An 18,733-nucleotide genomic window follows, 5' to 3' on the forward strand; every position below is an offset into this window, starting at 1 on the left:
GTAAGCATTTAAAATAGAGAAAAGAGAATTGAATCATATTTATATTGGTCTTATAGTTTTATATTTTCCAGAAGATAATTTAATGACCAGTACTTTCTGGTCATTTTTTGAGAAATCAGCTACCTATCTTAATCTTTGATCTGAAATTAATTGGTTCTGAGTCAACCACAGGGACATGTGGGTTGACTTTGATTATGTCAGTTTCTAAGACATTGGCCTTTCTTCTTCGGTCAAAACATTGCTAATACGAAGACCAGAGCTCTGTTCTTCTTACTCCGATATCATTGATAAACTTTTAATTTCTTTTGTAAAAACACTTTTTAAAATTAAAAATAATGTATGTTCTTGATAGGAAATTCAAACAGATGGAATGGCATAAAACATTTTTTAAAAGTTCCCTTCTCCATGCTGTGGGCCCATTTTACAGATACAACAACTATTGAGGTCTCTTATGTATTTCTTCTTAAACTTTGCTTTTGACTTATGTCCTCCTCTGTCTTTCTCCTTTTTTTTTTTTTTTCTTTTTTTTTGTTACCAGGGATCAAACTCGGGTCCTTGCACTTGAGCAGCAGGTGGCGAAACCACTGAGCTAAATCCCTGGCCCTCTCCTTTGTTTTTTAACACATCTTGTATCATACCATATTATAATATTGAAACTTGCTTTGTTTTGCTAATAATATGAATCTTAGACCTCTTTCTACATCAGCATATAGAGATGCAACTCATTTTGCAGTGTTTCATTGTGTGGAGATGGCATTATTTATTTAAATATTTCCCTTTGATGGACTTTGAAGTTATTTGCCATGTTTTACCTCTTTAAACAAAACTGCAGTGAACATTTTCAGACTGCTTGGATTTGAATTCTGGCTCTGCCAGTTGCTACTTCTTTGACTCTGTTGCTTTATTTCTCTTGTCCACAGGATTCCTCTCTATGAATTGGGGTTAATAATAATGCCTACTTAATAGAATGGGTATGTGGAATAAAATATCTAATGTATACCTGATGTACTTGGAATAGTATCTGGGATGTAGTGTGTGTTTGGTAATCATTAGCTCTAGCTCTGGCTGCCTTTGTCAGTCTTTAAGAGTATGTCAGTCAAAAAAAAAAAAAATCCTCAAGCTCAAAAAATAAGCAATTTAAATTTTGACAGATACTCCCAGGTGCCCTGCACAAAAGTTGCACCAAGTTATTCTTCCACTAATAATTAAACTTTTGATCTCTACAAAATAAATAGCTTTTTAAAAAACGGCTTGAAAGCACTTATATTCCTTCATTACTTTCTTCTCCTTATCTCTACGTTTGACCTTAGTACATAATGACCCATCTTATGAAATACTGATGTGAACATAAGTACCTCCTGCAGCTCTCTCATGGAAGCATTGGTGAAAATGTGTAGATATTTCAGTGGTCTTCACATGGCTTGAAATCTCCCTTATTTCAATACAACACACCTAAGAGAGTGAAGGTTAACTTCCTGTGTGCTTAATGCTGCTTGACCTTTGCATGTGGCCAGGTATATCCTGCTTGTTGAATAGTCTTGAAAGCCATCTAGATGGCTGACATCAACTTGTAGTAAAAAAGGAAAACATTCCTAGATTAATTTCTTTAGGATTAGAAGGCAGATGCAAGTGAAGTACTAGGCTACTGTTGGACGTGTGTCTCAAGCTAATGAATAATGGCTTTGCAGCTCTGTCAGCAGAAAAATTGAGGTTTCTGCTTCCAATATCTGGTGAGGCAGGATCTGCCACAGGGTTAGGCCATGTCTAATAGCTGATTGTCCCCACCACAAAGGAAAATTCTAAGGAGAGACGCGAGTGGGAGCTGGCCTGAGAGGGCTCTTGTCAAAGCCTGAGCAGGACCCAGCATCCTGGGAGCTCTTCTTTCTCTTGGAGTTGGTGACATTCTCTCCTTTTTGTAGACTCCTGACATCTTATGAAAAGGAGTCTTTCATTTGGACCTTCCTACAGGAGTATGAGTCACTGGGAAAGTGACTTCTCATAGAGGACAACAGAGCTGCTAGCTTGCCTTTGCTTTGAAGCTTCTTAGTTTGTAACTACCCTCAGCATCTCTCTGAAGACCTCCTGGTTTGCTCTAAACTATGGTGCCTGCTTCCCAAGGGAGTCTTACTGCATTTACAGCACCTGGTAGAGAAGGAAGCCTAGGAGTGGGGCAGAGGTAGACAGGAAGCTGGAGAAAGCAACTACATAGCAATTAGAGTATGGCCAGTCTGCACTGGAGACTTTCCAGATTGCTGCCCACTTCTCTTTGGACAGGAGTGTTTCCTCTTACAGAGCTCAGTCTTAGTTATGCTCACTTGGATTCTTTCATAACTGATCCTGCTTTAAGATATGTAGATCCTTCCCTCTTGTTTGGCAGCCTCCTTTCTTGGTATAGAGTGATTATCTCTTTTTGAAATATATATTTCAGTGTAGGAGAATGGAGCAGAAAGCCTGTCTGGTCCTATAGCAGGGGAGGAGACTATGGAGCAGAAAAGGCACAAATGTACCCAAGACCCTTGGCCTGGACCTGGCTAAAGTCCCTCACCCATAATCTCCCTGACAAGACTATGACATAATGCAGAAGTCTGATGGTGCATGGGGAGGGGAGGGGTGAAGTCTTAGTTTTCCATAAAATCATAGACATGCTTTTATAGTTTTGAAGAGTCAAAGAATTTTGGAGAAAGGTTGACCCACAGTATATCTGAGTCATTTGATATTTACCTCTTATTGGTCATAGTTGCCTTAAAGAATTTGGAGAAAGTAATAGCTCTTTCCCTAGAAAAACATACTCACAAAAAGTGTGCATGCAAATTAAGGGGTTCACAGCCCTGAAGTATCTATAGGTCTTTGCTCTGGGGCAGTTGCTTTGTCCTACACATAAAGACCTGAAATCATTGGTTCAGGAGCTTTGTCCAAGGACACGTGGTTGGAACTAGTGCATAAGAAATCATTGATCTGCAGAGCTCTGACTTGATTACTTGGCCATGTTGCTTCACATGGGATAGTGATGTACTTTTAGTTGGATTTGAAGACTTGGGACTAATAACCAAAGTCTAATTTATTTGTAATGCATCAAATGGACACAGCCTGAGTGGCCTTTGCCTCAGTATCCTGTGAAGGATACCTTTGTAGGATTACAGATGTTGAAAGTATGGAGAGAGTGCACAGTAGTTCTGTCTTGTCAAAGGTTTTACCATCTGCAGTTTTGATATTCACAGTCAACTGTGGTTTGAAAATATCAAATGGAAAATTTCAGAAATAAACAATAAGTTTTAAATTGTACACTGTTCTGAGTAGCATGATGAAATCTTGTGTCATCCTACCTGGATAAAAGTCATCCCTTTGTCCAAAATATCCTTTCTAAACATGCTACCTATGGTTAAGTCAGGGTTATCATTGTAGTACTTTGTTAACTTTCATTTTACTTAGTAATAATCCCAAAGTGCAAGAGTAGTGGTGTAATGATGTGGAGATGCCAAAGATAAACTGTAAAATGAAAGTTCTCAACTTAAGGAAAGAAAAAAAATCATATGCTGAGTTTGCTAAGACCTACAATAGGTTATTGTTGATCTCTTATTGTGCCTAATTTATGCTAAACGTTATCATAGATGTGTATATATATAGGAAAAATACATAATATATATATATATATATATATAGTTTGGTACTATTTGTGGTCTCCCGCACCTGTTGGGAATCTTGGAATGTATTAGCCTCAGAAAAAGTGGAGACATTATGTATATATTGAAAAAGCCACATAGTATCTGATGGCCAGCATCATTTTCAACACCATCTTCTTGTCATCACCGTTGATGTCATTATCCTGAGCCAGGGTGGTTGACTGTGAATGGGTCTGGAATACCCATAGTGCCTTGCAGTGCTCTGTTGCTTCTAGAGACCTAAGACTGCTACTTTGCGTATCCTGACCAAGAGACATCATCACGTTCTATAAACCAGACCAATTAGTTCAAAAGTGGTTGTCTGTTGTTTGACATTGGTTGAGATAATAATCAACCTAAAACTTCATTCTTACAATCCTAATATAGAAAGAAATGGAAAAAATTTACCCTTGTAAAATGCACACAAATAATGGCTTACCTGCTTGCAGATAGTCCCAGTGAAATAAGTTGTTTGGAACAATATTACAAAAAACCCATGAAGGATGGACCATTTTGTAAGATTATATATTTCTTTTATTCTGAGATGATAATATAAATGCTCATGTTGTTTTGTATTCCTCATCTCCTTGAGCTACAATAGCCAAAATTGGGTTGTAAAAAATAATTTTCAAAAGAAAAATATATCCCTGAGCCAATAAAGAGCCAAATAGAGGAGAGAAAGGAAGAACATGTAGTCATCTCCCACTCAGCTTTTTGTTTTTTAAGGAACACTGCTTTTTATCTAAAAAGAAAGAGAGGTCACTTTCCACAGATGTGTTTTTTAATCTGCATCATCATTACCTGCAGCGATTTTGTGGAGGGTGGAGAGGAAATGCTGTGAACTTTGATTTCAGAAGTTCCCTGTGATTATCAAGTTGACATTCTTGGGGATAAATTCTACCTTTAATCCTATACAAGACCTTAGCTACTTCTTGTTCAGATGACCACTGGAGGGAGCCACCAAAAGGAATTTCACAGGCATGTTCAAAACTTTAAGTGAAACATACAAAGGCATCAGGAGCTTATTTTCTGGAGATGCATTGCCAAGCAGGAGGAATAGAGTGGGCAACTCCACCATCCGCCCTTGGAATGGTGGTCCAGAGGAGGCTATCTCAGCTCTGCCACAAGGATTAGTCTGTTATACCAGGAGCCAGTCTGGTAGAGTCTCAGCCTGGGGAGAAAAGGGTTTCCTACTTGGAAAGCCAAATGGGGGCCTGAGATTTAGCTCAGTGGCACGGTGCCAGTCTGGCAATCGGGAGGTCCTGAGTTCGATCCCCAGTACCAAAAAACAAAACAAAACAAAATAAAAACACCAAATGGATTAATCTTCACCAGGAAAGTAAAAACACTTCTGACGGCCTCCAGGTATTTTCCACATCTCATCCCACTGGCCTTGAACTTTGGCTGCTCATGGCCTTGCATCAGTCACCTGCACAGCACAAGTCCTGAACTAAGTTTTGAGAGCAGGGGAGGAGGACTACATGTTCTGTCTTACGTTTATGCTAGTGTTGTCTCATCGTGAGAAAGTGCTTATCCAGTTCCCAAACATGCACAGGTCCTGCTGGGAACTAGACCCCAATCAACTTCCATGTACTTTGTAATCATTCTTTCATTTTGCAAGTATTTGTTGGTTGTGATGTGTCCCTTGAGTTACCCCAGTTCCTTCATCCTCTGCCAAGAATAGATTGGTGCTTCTTTCACTGCTCCTTACAAACAAGCACTGCCACCCTCTCCAGAGACTCTTGGCATTGCAGACTGTGGTCATCTGCTTCTTCCATAAACCAACAACAGTCCCTGGGGCAAGACAAAGACTGATCCATTGTTCCATTGGTTGTGCCTGCCATGGTGCCTGTGGTGGAACTTGAATACTTACTGTATGAGAAACGTCCATTTTTCTCAGTTGCTAGACTGGTGGTCATTTATTGAGCAATTAACAATTGAGACCTATTGTGGGTTATTTTGCTTTAAAATTTTTATTTTGAAAACTTCCAAATGGACAGAAAAGGTGAAAGTACAATGCAGTGAATACTTCATTCCTTTTCGAGGTCCACCAAATGTTGAGATCTTGGCACACCTGCTGTATCCAGTGCTCAGCCTTGTGCCTGTGCACTCGCTCACTCCCGCACTCCTGCATCCTCCCCTTTGGCCAAATCATTTGTAAGTAGGCATTCTACCCCTAAATAGTTCTGCCTTATGAATGGAGTAAGATGTGCATTGGAAACTGTTGTCATGGAGGGACGCAATGCTTTGGGAGTACAGAGCAGGGGAAAATTACTTTGCAAAAGACTGGACAGTTAGAACATTTTTTAGAAGGTAATCTCTGAGCCATGTGCACAGACACAAATTTAGGGAATCCACATTGAAAATGTTAACAATAGGGAAGAGGTAAAGTCTTTCATAAAGAGCTTACTATCTTCTTGAAACCCCGTTCAGCTTTACCGTATTTGGAGATTTGCTTTTATGGTTCCTCTGTGGTTTTGTATTAACCATGCTTATTATTTCCTTAGCCTCTCAGGGACTGCCATTGAAAAAGTGCCTTTAATTTTGCATGAATTCATGAGGTTTATTAACGTGGGAGGTAACTGTGCAAGACAGGGAAGTGTTTAGTCAATGGGGTCTCCTTGCTCTGCAAAATGTTTGTGAAAAGTCAGTGGCTTGAGACCATAAGCAAATTCAACTTCTGAATCTTAATAATACCTATGGCTTAATTTTATAACTGTGCTTGAAAATTCTACACATCCATAAATAAAGGGAGATGTGGGCTGTTCAAGTAATCAGAACTTCAGCTATTTCTACTATATAATGGAGGGTTTTGCTAAGTTTAAAAATGGTAGAAGGCCACCTCTGAAGCATCTGGGGACAGCATACACTTTCCAAAATCTAGAGGACTAGTGTGTAAGGCATTCCCCGGTCCATTAGGCATTTTGTTGGCTAAATAGTGAGAGAGGTGTGTAAAACAAAGTTTGATTTGAGGTGGAAATAACAACTTATGTAAAATGGAGATGATTCCAAATTTAAACAGCAAATTTTTAGAATATGGGGCAACATGGGAAGTGGCAGGATTCACCCTTAGCAAATGTGAGCATGGGGTTAACTTTTTAAATTCCCATCTGAGTCCCATAAGATTAATCACTCTGGTTTTGTTTAGCATTCTAACAGGTGGCTTTTCCCTGGGGAAGATACATGGCCACTCTGGAGAACGGGAACATGTACATGGCAGAGACTCCATCTTAGGGTAGTCCCTGCTTCCTAAATTATTTCTTGCATCTGAGTTGTGGGCCCTGTGTATCTGTGAGAGACTGGCCTTCACTACCTCATGGACATACTTCTTCTAGACACATAAATATGTGATTGTCTCACATTAGTGGAGATCATACTCAAAAATAAAATAGAAGCACCCTGGTTGCTTATTAGCAAGTGGTTGTGGTGGACAGGAAGTGGCCCACATTTCCTGGCATGAACTTCCTGTAGCTCAAGTCTGAGTCTGTTTTCAGAATGTAGGTTTACTAGGGGCCATGTAGGAGTCCACTCTTGGGAGTCCTCTGGACAGAGGCATCCAGCTCAGCCAGAGATGGGTCCTGAGAGAGTGGGAATGGCTTTTCGAACAAAGGAGAGTAGGAAGGCAAGTGAGTAGGAAGTGCCAGCCAGGCCTCTAGAGTCAGCCAGGGATCTGCAGAAGTGGCGTTCTGATGGAATGTGTCCCAGAGCACGTGTTAGACAGAAGCTTTTTGGATTGTTTCAGTGGGCCAGATCAAGAGTCATAGCTGCGATGGGGAAAGATTTTGAGGAAACAGACCTAGAAAAGAGATCCCTGTTTGTCCATGAGGAAGCTCACCTAAGCATTTTACCATGAGGAAAATTCTTAAACTTCAGGGCTGGGATTGGAACCTGGTAATCATTCCCCACTCAGCACAAAAGATCTCATCCTGAGACCTGCAGGGGAGCTGGGGGCAGTTAGGAAGAAAGTCAGAATGAATTTTCAATGGAAGATTCACATCCAAAGTATTGGGTAGAGAGGGAGTTGCTCTGCATGGGAAAGAGTGGCTGATGTTGGTCTGGTCATTTATTCATGGTCTTTCATTCATCATTTATAACATATGTATGGCACCAGGCACTCTGCTGGGTGCTAGGTGATGAGTATTGAATGAACTGGTAGTCCACCCTTGTTCGAATGGGGACCCTGTTCTGAGGTTTGGGAGAGTTGTGCTAAATTAGTAAGCACCAGAGTCAGGGCCATTTCAGATGGTGACACTTGTGGTCAAGAAAATAATGTGATGGCTTAGAGCAGTGCTGTTACATAGGTACTATGCAAGGCAGATGTACTTTAAAGCAAGAAAAACTAATTTAAATAATGTTTTAATTATAATATGTCATAATGTCATGATATACAATCAATATAAAAATTGAAATACTTAGCATTCTTTTTTTGTCATCAGGACTGCAAATCTGAGAGTCTTTTACATTTACAGCAGTGTTAGATTGGATTATACACATTTCAGTGGGCACACTTGGTTAGTGAGTACTCAGTGATGACCAGTTTGGCCAGGGTGGTCATCTCTTAAGGTATCAAGTGAGGACAATTGACAGTTCCTGCCACTAATTTATTTTGCCTTTTATTGACAACTGGTATACCCATACATCAAGAAAAATTATTGGTGTTTTTATCACTATTTCAGCTCATTAAGTAGCTCTTTTTTGGGTTGGCGATATAGATCAGTGGTAGAACACTTGTCTAACATGTACAAGTCCCTGGCTTTGATCCTCAGTAACCCTTACTTCCCCCCCCAAAAAAGAAAAGCCCTCTCATAAGAGGAGCTAACAGTGGATAGATCCCTGTAAACCTGGAGAGAATGTTTTAAAGTTTCCACATTTTATGAGGGACCTAATTTTCCTGTACAGGAAAGTTGGTGTTGTGGGTTTCTTCTTTCCAACCGCATTTGTGAATGAAAGGAAGGAACCCCACCAACTTCATGTTGAACCTGAAAAGTCTCCCACTGAGCAAAATAATTGGCACTGGCAGCATAGCTATTTTAAGCACCATTTGAATACAGGTTTAAACTGTTATTTTATTGAATATAGTAGCTATTAATTTTAAACATAAGGATATGGTTACTAAGTATAGTTCTCCCACCCACTCCAACGAAGTCTTTTGGCAGAATGAAATGCTGCTTGTTGAATGGAATGAAAATAATTTGTATTTGAGTTTTTTGAGTTCTGCTGCAAATCTAGGGGTTGCTTTAGTCAATTTATAAAGGAGGTCATGGAAAATACTGGAGTGTTTGGTGAGAGTTAGGGGAGTGGGTGAGGGAGGGAGGGGAAATTTAGGTTTCTGGGAAGCAGTGTGGTAGAAACTGCTTGGAAATACAAGGCAAACATTTTTTTTAAATTCACCTTTCACTGACTTCTTTTGTGTATTCTTTTGAGTCAATTTGAAGAAAAGAAATCATTCAGAATCTCATATCTTTTCAGACTTTTTTTCCCTGTACCTCGGGCATCTATTTTATAATGCAATCTTTGTGCTGTTTTACCCTACTCTTTTACACTTATGGATAGTTCTTAAATCTTTTTTAAGAGTATACTTTAAAAATGGCTACGTAATTGCCTTAGCCACTTTCTCGTTGCTGAGACAAAATATCTGACACCTGCAGCTTAAAAGAGAAGGGGTTTATTTTGGCTCCTAGTTTCAGAAGTTTTGTGTCAGCTGGCTCCCAATGCAGAAGTGGCATGGTGGAGGGGTCTGTGATGGAAGAAAGCTGCTCATGTCCTGGCAGCCATGAAACAGAGAGTGAAGAGAGGAGCCAGGAGGGAGCTATGCCCTTGGGTAACCTCCCTAATGACCTGCCTCTTTCAACTAGAGCTTGCCTCCTAATATCACAATCAGCTCCGAACTCTTCAGTGGATTAATTCACCGATGAGTACAGTACCCCAGTAATCCAACCACCTTCTAAAAGCCCAGCCTCCCAATAGGTGAACCTTTTGAGGAACAATCTAGATCCAAACCATAATGCTAATATTGTATGTAATGAATGTTCTGTCTTTTTATTTTTAATTTTTTAATTTTTCTTTTTTCCCAGTACTGGGGATGGAACTCAGGACCTTGCGCTTGTGAGGCAGGCATGGTGCCCCTGAGCTAAATCCCTGGCCCCTGTTCTTTTATTTTTGAGATGTTGCCTATGTTTCCCACACTAGTCTTGAATTTGTGGGCTCAACTGATCTTCCTACCTCATCCTTGGCAGTAGCTAAGATTACAGATGTGTGCTAGTAGCTATGATTACAGAAGTGTGCTACCATGCCTGGTTTTGTTCTTTCATTTATTTAAACTTTAATCTACTCTCCATTGTTGTTTTTCATTTTTCATTATTGTAAGTAGTACCGGGATAGACATCTTTCTGTATAAATATGTATATGAATAATTATTGCAGTAGAAATTGCTAGAAGAGAAATTATTAGGTCAAACAATGTAGGCATTTTTTACGGCTTTTGGTATATGCTGGCAAATTACTCTCCAAAAACATACCACAAGTTTACATTCTTGCCTTCAGTATATGAGTTCTTTTCTCCTCATAGTCTAGCTGATGTTGAGATTTATAATTTTAAGGGAGCTTATTAATTTAATAGGTGAAAACCAGATTATTTTGGCGCAAGACTTTTACAATAAGGAAGATAAGGTAATACATTAAAGTTTTCTATTTTTCTTCTTGGTCTGTCTTTTGGAGTCCTTGAACTTGACTATTAAGGACCAAATTTTTTTCTGAGGGATGCTGGGTGTATAAGCCACAGGTAGATGATATTATTGTTATTATTATTACTTTCTTTTCAACTGAGTTAAGTTCAGCACTAAGTTTTTCATGGAACTCTTTATACTAAGGACGTGAATGGACCAATGTACTCTAGTGGTTTGTGGTAACTGAAAGACATGAAATGTAGAATATGTCATAGAGTATGACTCATTCAAGAAGGGTTATTCTTGTTAGGACCATTATTCATGATGCAAAGTTGAAGCCCTCATCCTGAGGACACCCCTTGTAGCCTGTCTTTATGTTTGTTACATTTTGCATGGCATCTGGCAATTGCAGGAGCTCCTCAGAATGAGGCTGTGAGCCATTGTCTGAACCCCAAAGGGTTGGGGCCGTTGTATTTCCTTGCCCAAAGGAGCTGATACTTACCATCACTGTGGGCTTTTGAGTCTTAACTCTGTACCAAGATATAGACCTCAGCACTTTCTTTCCATGATTAATGGTTACATCAACATAAAGTACATGGCAGGTACTAGTATCTTCTTCATTTTATTGATGGTACAGTTAAAGCTGAGAGTGTTTAGATAATTTCGTTGGAGTCACACAGCTATGAATGAGCAAAGCTGAGAATCGAGTTGACTCGAGAGCCCATGTTCTGAAGTGTAAGCCTGGTATTCTTGAGTACTGGAAGGGAATGAAACAGATGTAAACCAGGGTATCACTTAAAACACTGATTCCAGCTCAGATATCCTCTCTAACTGCTGCATTCAGATACAATTTATACCACAGTACGAAATTGAAGAAATGAAGTGGTGGTCATATAGTGTTTTGTTTTTTTTTATACCGGGGATTGAACTCAGGACCTTGAGCTTGCAAGGCAGGCACTGGAACCACTGAACTAAATCCCGGCCCCCTATATAATGGTTTTGAACCACAGTGGCACCTTCCAACTGAATAGTGGACTGGCTTTAAGATCTTTTAGAGGAAAAATGAAAGTTGGTAATAGAATAATTTGGAAGAATGGCTGAAAAAGGTAAGTGCTGAAAAACATAAGAGCTGATTGGAATGAGGAAAGCATTTGGGTGTGGAGAGCAGAAAGATGGGAAAGTTTCCTGAGAAACTGCACGACTTGAAGTCATGTGGTTTAATCAGACAGTTTTGAAGCAAGACACATAGTGAATGTTCCCCATTTGGAGGGTATGTGTTAGTATTCAGGGTAACCAGAAAGAGTGTCAGAAGCATATGTGATTAGCCAACTGGAAAGGCAGATGAATGATGGGCAGGTGGGTGGCATCACACTACTTGTATGTTCTTTTAATAAGTGAAATTATAGCATAATTTCATCCACTCATTGAAAACAAGGTTATGCAATTAGGGTCTTGCCTACTGTTAAAAGCTTCCAGAGAATTTAGTGCACTGGGCAGATAGAATTATGATGTTTACTTTAAAAATAAAACTTGTTTTCTTTCCAGAGACTTAATTTTATTTAATGCTCAATTTTTGTGTTAACTGGTTCTGCATTTTTCTTGTGTAGATTAAGATCCTATTTGGAGATGAATATATGGGTAGATTGGCTGTGGAAAGCACAGAGAAATGAAGGTACGGATATGAATAACTGCCTGTTGGACAGCATTTTCATATGAAATTGTCTTAGGATTTTTATAAGAGTTTTATCACAACCCCCTAAAATCATTTATTTAAAGCAGCAAGTGAAATGTTCGTTGTTCCTTTTAAATTTCTCAAATTTTCAATCTGTGATTTTTAAATTTTGATAAAGTATATCTAGTACAAACTTTACCATCTTAACCATTTTTAACCATATATTTTAGGGGTATTAAATATATTCACAGTTTTATGAAACAGACCTCCAGAATTTTTCATTTAGCAAAACTGAAACTTTATACCCATTAAACAACTGTTTCTTCTTCCTCCTGGTCTTTGGCAGCCACCATTTTAATTTCTTTGTCAGTTTGAGTATTTAAATACTTCATGAAAGTGGAATCACATAATAAATGTCTTTTTGTGACTGGCTTACTCTGAGGAGCTTTTGTACTGTTTTCTATTGTTATACCATTTTACAGTTCCATGAACAGTGGACAAGTGTGTTAATTTCTTTGTATCCTCACCAACACTTAACTTTTTTTAATAGTAGCCATCCTAATGGGTGTGTAGACAATCTATAGTTTTGAGTTTAATACCTACTATATCAATATATAGTTTCTTATCTATCAAACTTTTCCTCCTGGTTATAGACAAGTATTACAGTATTATCATTTGAGATTTGTCTTTTTTCGGCTATACTATTCAAAGGGAGGATGATTATAAGATGTATATGTTACCAGTCTAGTAACTTAAATAGCAAGCAATACTTTTTTTTTTTTTTTTTTTGAGACAAGGTCTTGCTTTGTAGTACAGGCTAGCCTTGAACTCACTATATAGCCCAGGCTGGCCTCTAACTTGCAGCAATTCTCAAGCAGGTGCTGTGCCACTGAGCTAAATCCCTGGGCCCCCAAGCATTACATTTTTATTGAGGATTTGTGCTAAGAGATCTCACCCTGGGGCATACTGAAATAATTGCAGCATAGTTTAATATTATATGTTTTTTATTAGTACATGTTTGCAATATATAATGTTAACACTCCTTGTGTGGAGTTGGTACAGGTACATAATACACCTTAATTCCCTTTTTTATCTCCTTTCCCCTCCATCTCTTGGTCCTCTTCACATTTGAGTAAGATCTATCTCCCTACTTTCTATTATCTATCTTTTACTTTGCTCTTTGTTTATAATATTATATGTTTTAAAAACCAAGACACTCATCTCCCCTCTGAAACATTAATTTCAATTGAGCTTTACAAAGGAGATGTTATTCCTGACCCTGGATTGGTGGAGGAGATAAGGAGATGCCTGTTCTGATGATTTACTATGTATAGGAGTGCTTCAGCAATGTGCAAATAGAAATTGAAAACTCAAGTTGCATTAGAACTCCCATATAAGATACCAGCACTATTTATTTATGACTTTACCCTGGGATTTATAATTCAAATCTTTGGCCAGTCAGATGGAAAAATAAATCACTTGGAATAGTGTTTTACTTAGAACCCATTAAAGCAATTTAAATGACCATTTTTCCAGGTATAAATACCTACCTTTCTGCAGGAGAGTAAATGTAGAAGTGGAAATACTTTTATGAATGTGCTGGTGAGACTGAGAGAGAATGCATGTAGTACAATACAGTCTTTCAGAGAGCTCAGCAGCAACTGTAAATCCATTTATGAACAATTCAAGTAATAAAGCTTTGCAGGATAATGTTAATGTTCAATAATGATGTTATTTTTTAAAAATCAGAGGTTTAAATGTAATGTGTGGAGAAATGGGACATTATAAATTTGAATAAATAAGTATTACTTTTCAGTGGATCCAGTAGATTCCTTTATTATTTTATTCATTGTTCATGTTGTTGCATTTCAGTTATTCAAATAGGAAAAAAGACATATTCCAGGAAAGAGTTTATTGCTTGTGCTGTGTGTTTTAAAACCTGCTGTAGTTTTGCACAGGCTGCCTACATTTCATAAAGCTGGAGGAATAAAGAAATTCAAAAGTCACCTGGCTGTTTAATGTCTTAATAACCAAGGCTGTGGGCAAGCACTGAACTTGTTACTCATCTTGATCCTCAGCCTGTGCTCCTGTTTCTGTCCCACTCATATGTGGAATGGCTGGAAGGACAGGAATGAATATCACAAGACAGTATCTTATGTAGGATCTTGTGCTTAGAAATGCTCAGGAAATGTTTGAGGGTAGTCTTCACTTTATCAGGCTGGAAATGCATCTGCAGGGAGTCTCCCCTGGTTCTTTGAACATTAGCTTTCAAGTAATCCTGGTGAGGTAGCCATTTCCTATTCTTGACTCTAGCAGGGGAAAATGTTGTCTTTTTTTTTTTGGACCGGGGATTGAACTCAGGTCCTTGCGCTGAAAATGTTGTCTTTGATAATACATTACACTACCCAAATGTGGCAAGGTTAATTGTGCAGTATTCCCATTGTGTGTTACTTTTTGGTTCTTCATCATCCATTTCTTTATTTATTTTTGACAGGTCACTATTTGCAGGCTATGGGAAGTTCACCACAAGTTGTACGTCCTTAGTCCTTAGCAGGAATAATGGTCAAAAGTTGCTATAACCTATTTGCCTTGTTATTAGTACCCCAGTGCTGCATAAGCTGGAAGGTCTTCTTGATCTGATTGGAAGCCCTCTTCCTAGAATGCTTGTTTGTCCCTCCTTTTCTGTCCAGTCAGAGAGAGTAGAGAATAGCCACTGTCCAATGTGATGGTCCTGTTCACTTCCCAAAGGTGGCACACAGCATATACTCCCCAAAGATTGCAGATGAAGCAAGTGTGGGAATGAATATCTGTGTGGGAGTCCTGGAGGACTGCATAGCTGTAAGCCCACTGTCTCCCAGGTATCATTCCTTAAACTCCATTGCTGCCCACCTCTAATTTTCCTAAAATGGCATGTAGACACAGTGATGTTGAGCAAGGGCTGGAAGCCTGCAGTGCTACCTCAGGGCCATCCATTCCTCTCCTCTGATGCTCTCTGAATCAGGTGTAGCTGTCATTTTACATGGAAGACATCACCTATATTTAGTATCATATTGAGATCTTCCAGCATCAGTTTTCTATTACTTCATGTCATTAATAATAGGAAGAAAAAAATGCAACCCTCTATGCAATCTCTATGAATCTCACAGTTAGACATTTAAAGATTTAGTTGGCTTTATTTAAAATCTAAATTTAGAAGTTCTTGGTAGGTGAAGCATGTTTATTCAAGTGTTTGTAATACGATAATTCAACCCCTGTTCTTTCACACATAAAACTATCCTTCCCAATAGGTACTATTGCCTTGCTGGAGAACGTGGAGAGTTATTGGCAGATGGGTGTCTGTGCTTTTCATTAGTAATTTTTTTTTTTTTACTTGAACAAGGCAAGCATTTTGGTAGAAGAATATGATTTGCTGATTCTGCCAGGTTTCCTTTGGCTGTGTTCTAATTTGTGAGCTTGAGGGCCTTCCTGTGGACAATAATTGTAGTTGATGTGGAGGAAGAATGAAATATATTATCCTCACCTCTTCATTAAAAAAAAAAAAAAAAGAATGTGGCTTCCTTCCCTCCTCTCCAGCCAGCTGCCAGGTTTGAATGCCTGCCCTAGTTTGCGCTGTCATGTTGGGTTAGTGGACTGAGTGATGGGAGCTGGCACCAGCCCTTTAGCACGAATGCCAGTTGCCAGACACACCCCAAAACTTTTGCCACAGATATCTAAGGAAACAGGATGTTATGGCTTATATCTAAATGACCCCCCAAAGCCTCATGCGGTTATAGATGGGGGATTTAGAAGGTGGTTGGATTAGGGTGTGTGAATGTGGATAAAGAATGTGATGCTGCGATTCCTTTCATTAGGAAGGGAAGTCAAAATAAAGGTCCTCTCCTTTCACTCTGTTCTACTATTTACCATCCCCTTCACTGTCTGTTGGATGAGAAGGGACTGTGCATTCGGTGCAGGGTTTAGCTAGACATGGAGAAAGAGCTCAAGCCTGCTTCTAACAGATGTGAATTCTTGGTAGCTTCATCAGTAAAGGACACTTCATTTCCAGGAAATCTCATTTCATGAAAATGATTGTATTTGTGAAAGTCTTTTCCACATGACCTCTAGACAGTCATCATTGCTTTGAAAGTAAAAGCCTGGGTTTTAATATCTTTACACCATTTGGTACATCTGGTGCAATTTATTTTGTGCTTGTCCAGTGGGCATCCTATTGAAGTATGAGTTAAATTTATGAACTGTGATTTTTAGTTGTCTTTTAAAAAATCTATTTATCCATTATTTGTTTGGGCTTAAATATATGCCAGGAATTGCATTAGGCAGAGACTTAATGTAGTTTGCATATTCACATTTGAAGTTTATGTGATTCTGCTACTCTGAAAGCTGTTTTGCATTTATTGGGGAAAAAAAAGTAGATTTTTCTTCCTTATAGTTAAATTAGCATATTGGTAAAAAAAAAAGTGCATCATTTTATGGTGCATTAACAGAATTTTGCAATTTTTTTAACTTGGCAAAGATTGCTATGTTCGTTCTTGAATATAGCAAACACCATTTAAAGTCTGTCTTTAACATAAATATATGTTTTAACACATATTTCTTAGAAATAGATAATGGATGAACAGTGCAGAATCAAGTTTACTTTAAAAGCTGAGATACATCTTTTTGAAATGGGTTGGATGAGGATTTGAGCATTTATGTAATCTATTGCTAGAACTGCCTATTCCTCCAAGAAGTATATGCTAAATTATATATTATAAAAATTGGAACTGACACTAATTCACGACACTAATTCACTGTCTGTATCTCTTTTGGGTAGATGGATGATATACAGCATAAAGAAAGATTTACTTGAAAATAGACTAATCAAAATAGACTGCCAATGGCAGCTATAGATCTGTGTTTGTGTTATTTGCAGATAAACTGAAATTATACAAAAAGAAAAATGTTTGGAAGGTAATTTCAATCTAATTATACAGTGTTTAAAAAGAACTAGCTGTGAGATTGTGTTGACTATAACTCATTGATTGCTAGTTAATTAGTACCTTTGTAATGGTATAATTTATTCATATCAGTGCATTTTAGAGTATTATTTTAGTCTGAAGGTTGTCAAACATTTTAATATTATAACTTGAGCTTTGAAAACTAGTTTGTAAAAATGAGAGAATACATGTAGTAATATCTATCACCTGCACCATGACATACACTCTACCATGGGCTTTAAAGCTGTGTGTGTGTTTGCATGTGATCATCCAAGTGTGAATGTCCAGACCCTCCATCTGTTACCTGATTTTGCATTTTTCATTTATCTTCCCTTTAAAAAGTTTATTATAGTCTTATTCTATCTTTTTTATAGCAAATATTCATTTCATTTTATCTTTACCACCAATGAAGACAGAGAAAGAGAAAGTCAAAATCCACACAGGTTAATTTAGTTCCGTATTACTTGGTTTGCTCTCTGGGAAGTATATCATTCTTGGTTAAAATAAAGTTTATTAGATAGCCAGAGACTTTACTTTTGGGATAAGTTTTGGTTGTATCACATTAAGTGATGGCTGGAGGGAGTTTAAAAAGCCTTGTGAGGTCTGCATATGAAAAATGGAGCACACTAAGGGTAGGGTGTGGTGGAGGCTAGGATAAAGCCTTATGAGTCCATTGTTCCCTTCCTCCTTAAGGTTGTTGGAAATCTTGGATGCTTCCACTAGGCCTTAGAGGATACTGTGTGAATCTTGTGCCATCTCTATTGCATGCAAAGCAAGTAGCACCCCCTCTCTTGGAATCCTGTGTACTGTGTCTGTTTCATTGGTGAATTAAATTTGACAATAGAGACTATTCATTTTTCAGGGAAGGAAGTACTTAGGAAAGTGAGTGCCTCTTGCCTGCATTAGTATACCCAATAGCTTTGTGGAGTGCATCCTGTCACTTTTTCATATTAGATATGATTGGCATTTCAAAATATTCAATATTTGAGAACAGGTTTTTGTTTAGATAGATATGTGATCTCTACTCCATTTCAAAAAGATAAAATCAGAAGCCTTCAGGAAATTAGACTCCAGTGACAGATCCTACTGATCTGTCTACTGTTATCTACTTTGTTAGCTTTTTCTTCCTTTCTTCATTCATTCATTCATTCAACCAAGAAGTGCCAGTTGGTGTCTTCCAATGTGCCAGGAGTGATGACAGGCTGAAGTAAATGTGAGGACTGATCAACATCTTCCTGATCCCTTTCACAAAAGTTTATAGCAAATAAAGCTAAAATAATGGATTTCTTCCTCATAAGTCTCTTTCCTTTCCTTTCCTTTCCTTTCTCTTTCTCTTTCTCTCCCTCTCCCTCCCTTTTCTTTCTTTCTTTCTCTCTTTCTTCTTTCCTTCTTTGCTTCTTTCCTTTCTTGCAGTACTGGGGATGGAACCTAGGGTCTTGTGCATGCTAAGCAAGAACTCTGCCACTGAGCTACACTCCTAGCCCTTATCTTTAATTTTATAGAGAATATCAAGAGTCATTTTTCATTCTTAAAACAATTTCTATTTTCACTATTATTTGGGGTTTCCCAGTATAATTTAACGATTCATGAGTGAATTCACAAATGGGAACCCAGATGTAGCTAATCTATGTTACTTGTCACTGAAAACTACTAAATTATTAGTTTTCCTGGTTTGAGGTATGGTTTACAGTTCCCAATAATGTTAAATAAATATCTAAATACAAGAAAACTCTACTTGAGCCTTTAAAAATTGTATTGTTATTCC

General features: G+C 38.2%; 1 protein-coding gene across 9 annotated transcripts in view; it reads left to right on the forward strand.

The window, feature by feature from the left end:
- Prkca (protein kinase C alpha) overlaps positions 1–18,733 on the forward strand; it is a 428,575-nt gene that overhangs the window by 71,250 nt on the left and 338,592 nt on the right. Inside the window, exon 3 of one of the 9 annotated variants that reach the window (XM_087208200.1) lies at positions 11,931–11,995. The exons of the other annotated variants lie outside the window; for them this stretch is intronic. Within the exon in view, the coding sequence (XP_087064326.1) occupies positions 11,950–11,995 (46 nt within the window). The 5' untranslated portion in view covers positions 11,931–11,949. The remainder of the gene's footprint in view (positions 1–11,930; positions 11,996–18,733) is intronic. 9 annotated transcript variants of the gene reach the window in all.

The sequence above is a fragment of the Heterocephalus glaber genome, unplaced genomic scaffold, assembly GCF_053883595.1.
Source record: "Heterocephalus glaber isolate CG9 unplaced genomic scaffold, H.glaber_assembly_v1.0 deba00000937, whole genome shotgun sequence".
In the NCBI taxonomy this organism is placed as follows: Eukaryota; Metazoa; Chordata; class Mammalia; order Rodentia; family Bathyergidae; genus Heterocephalus; species Heterocephalus glaber.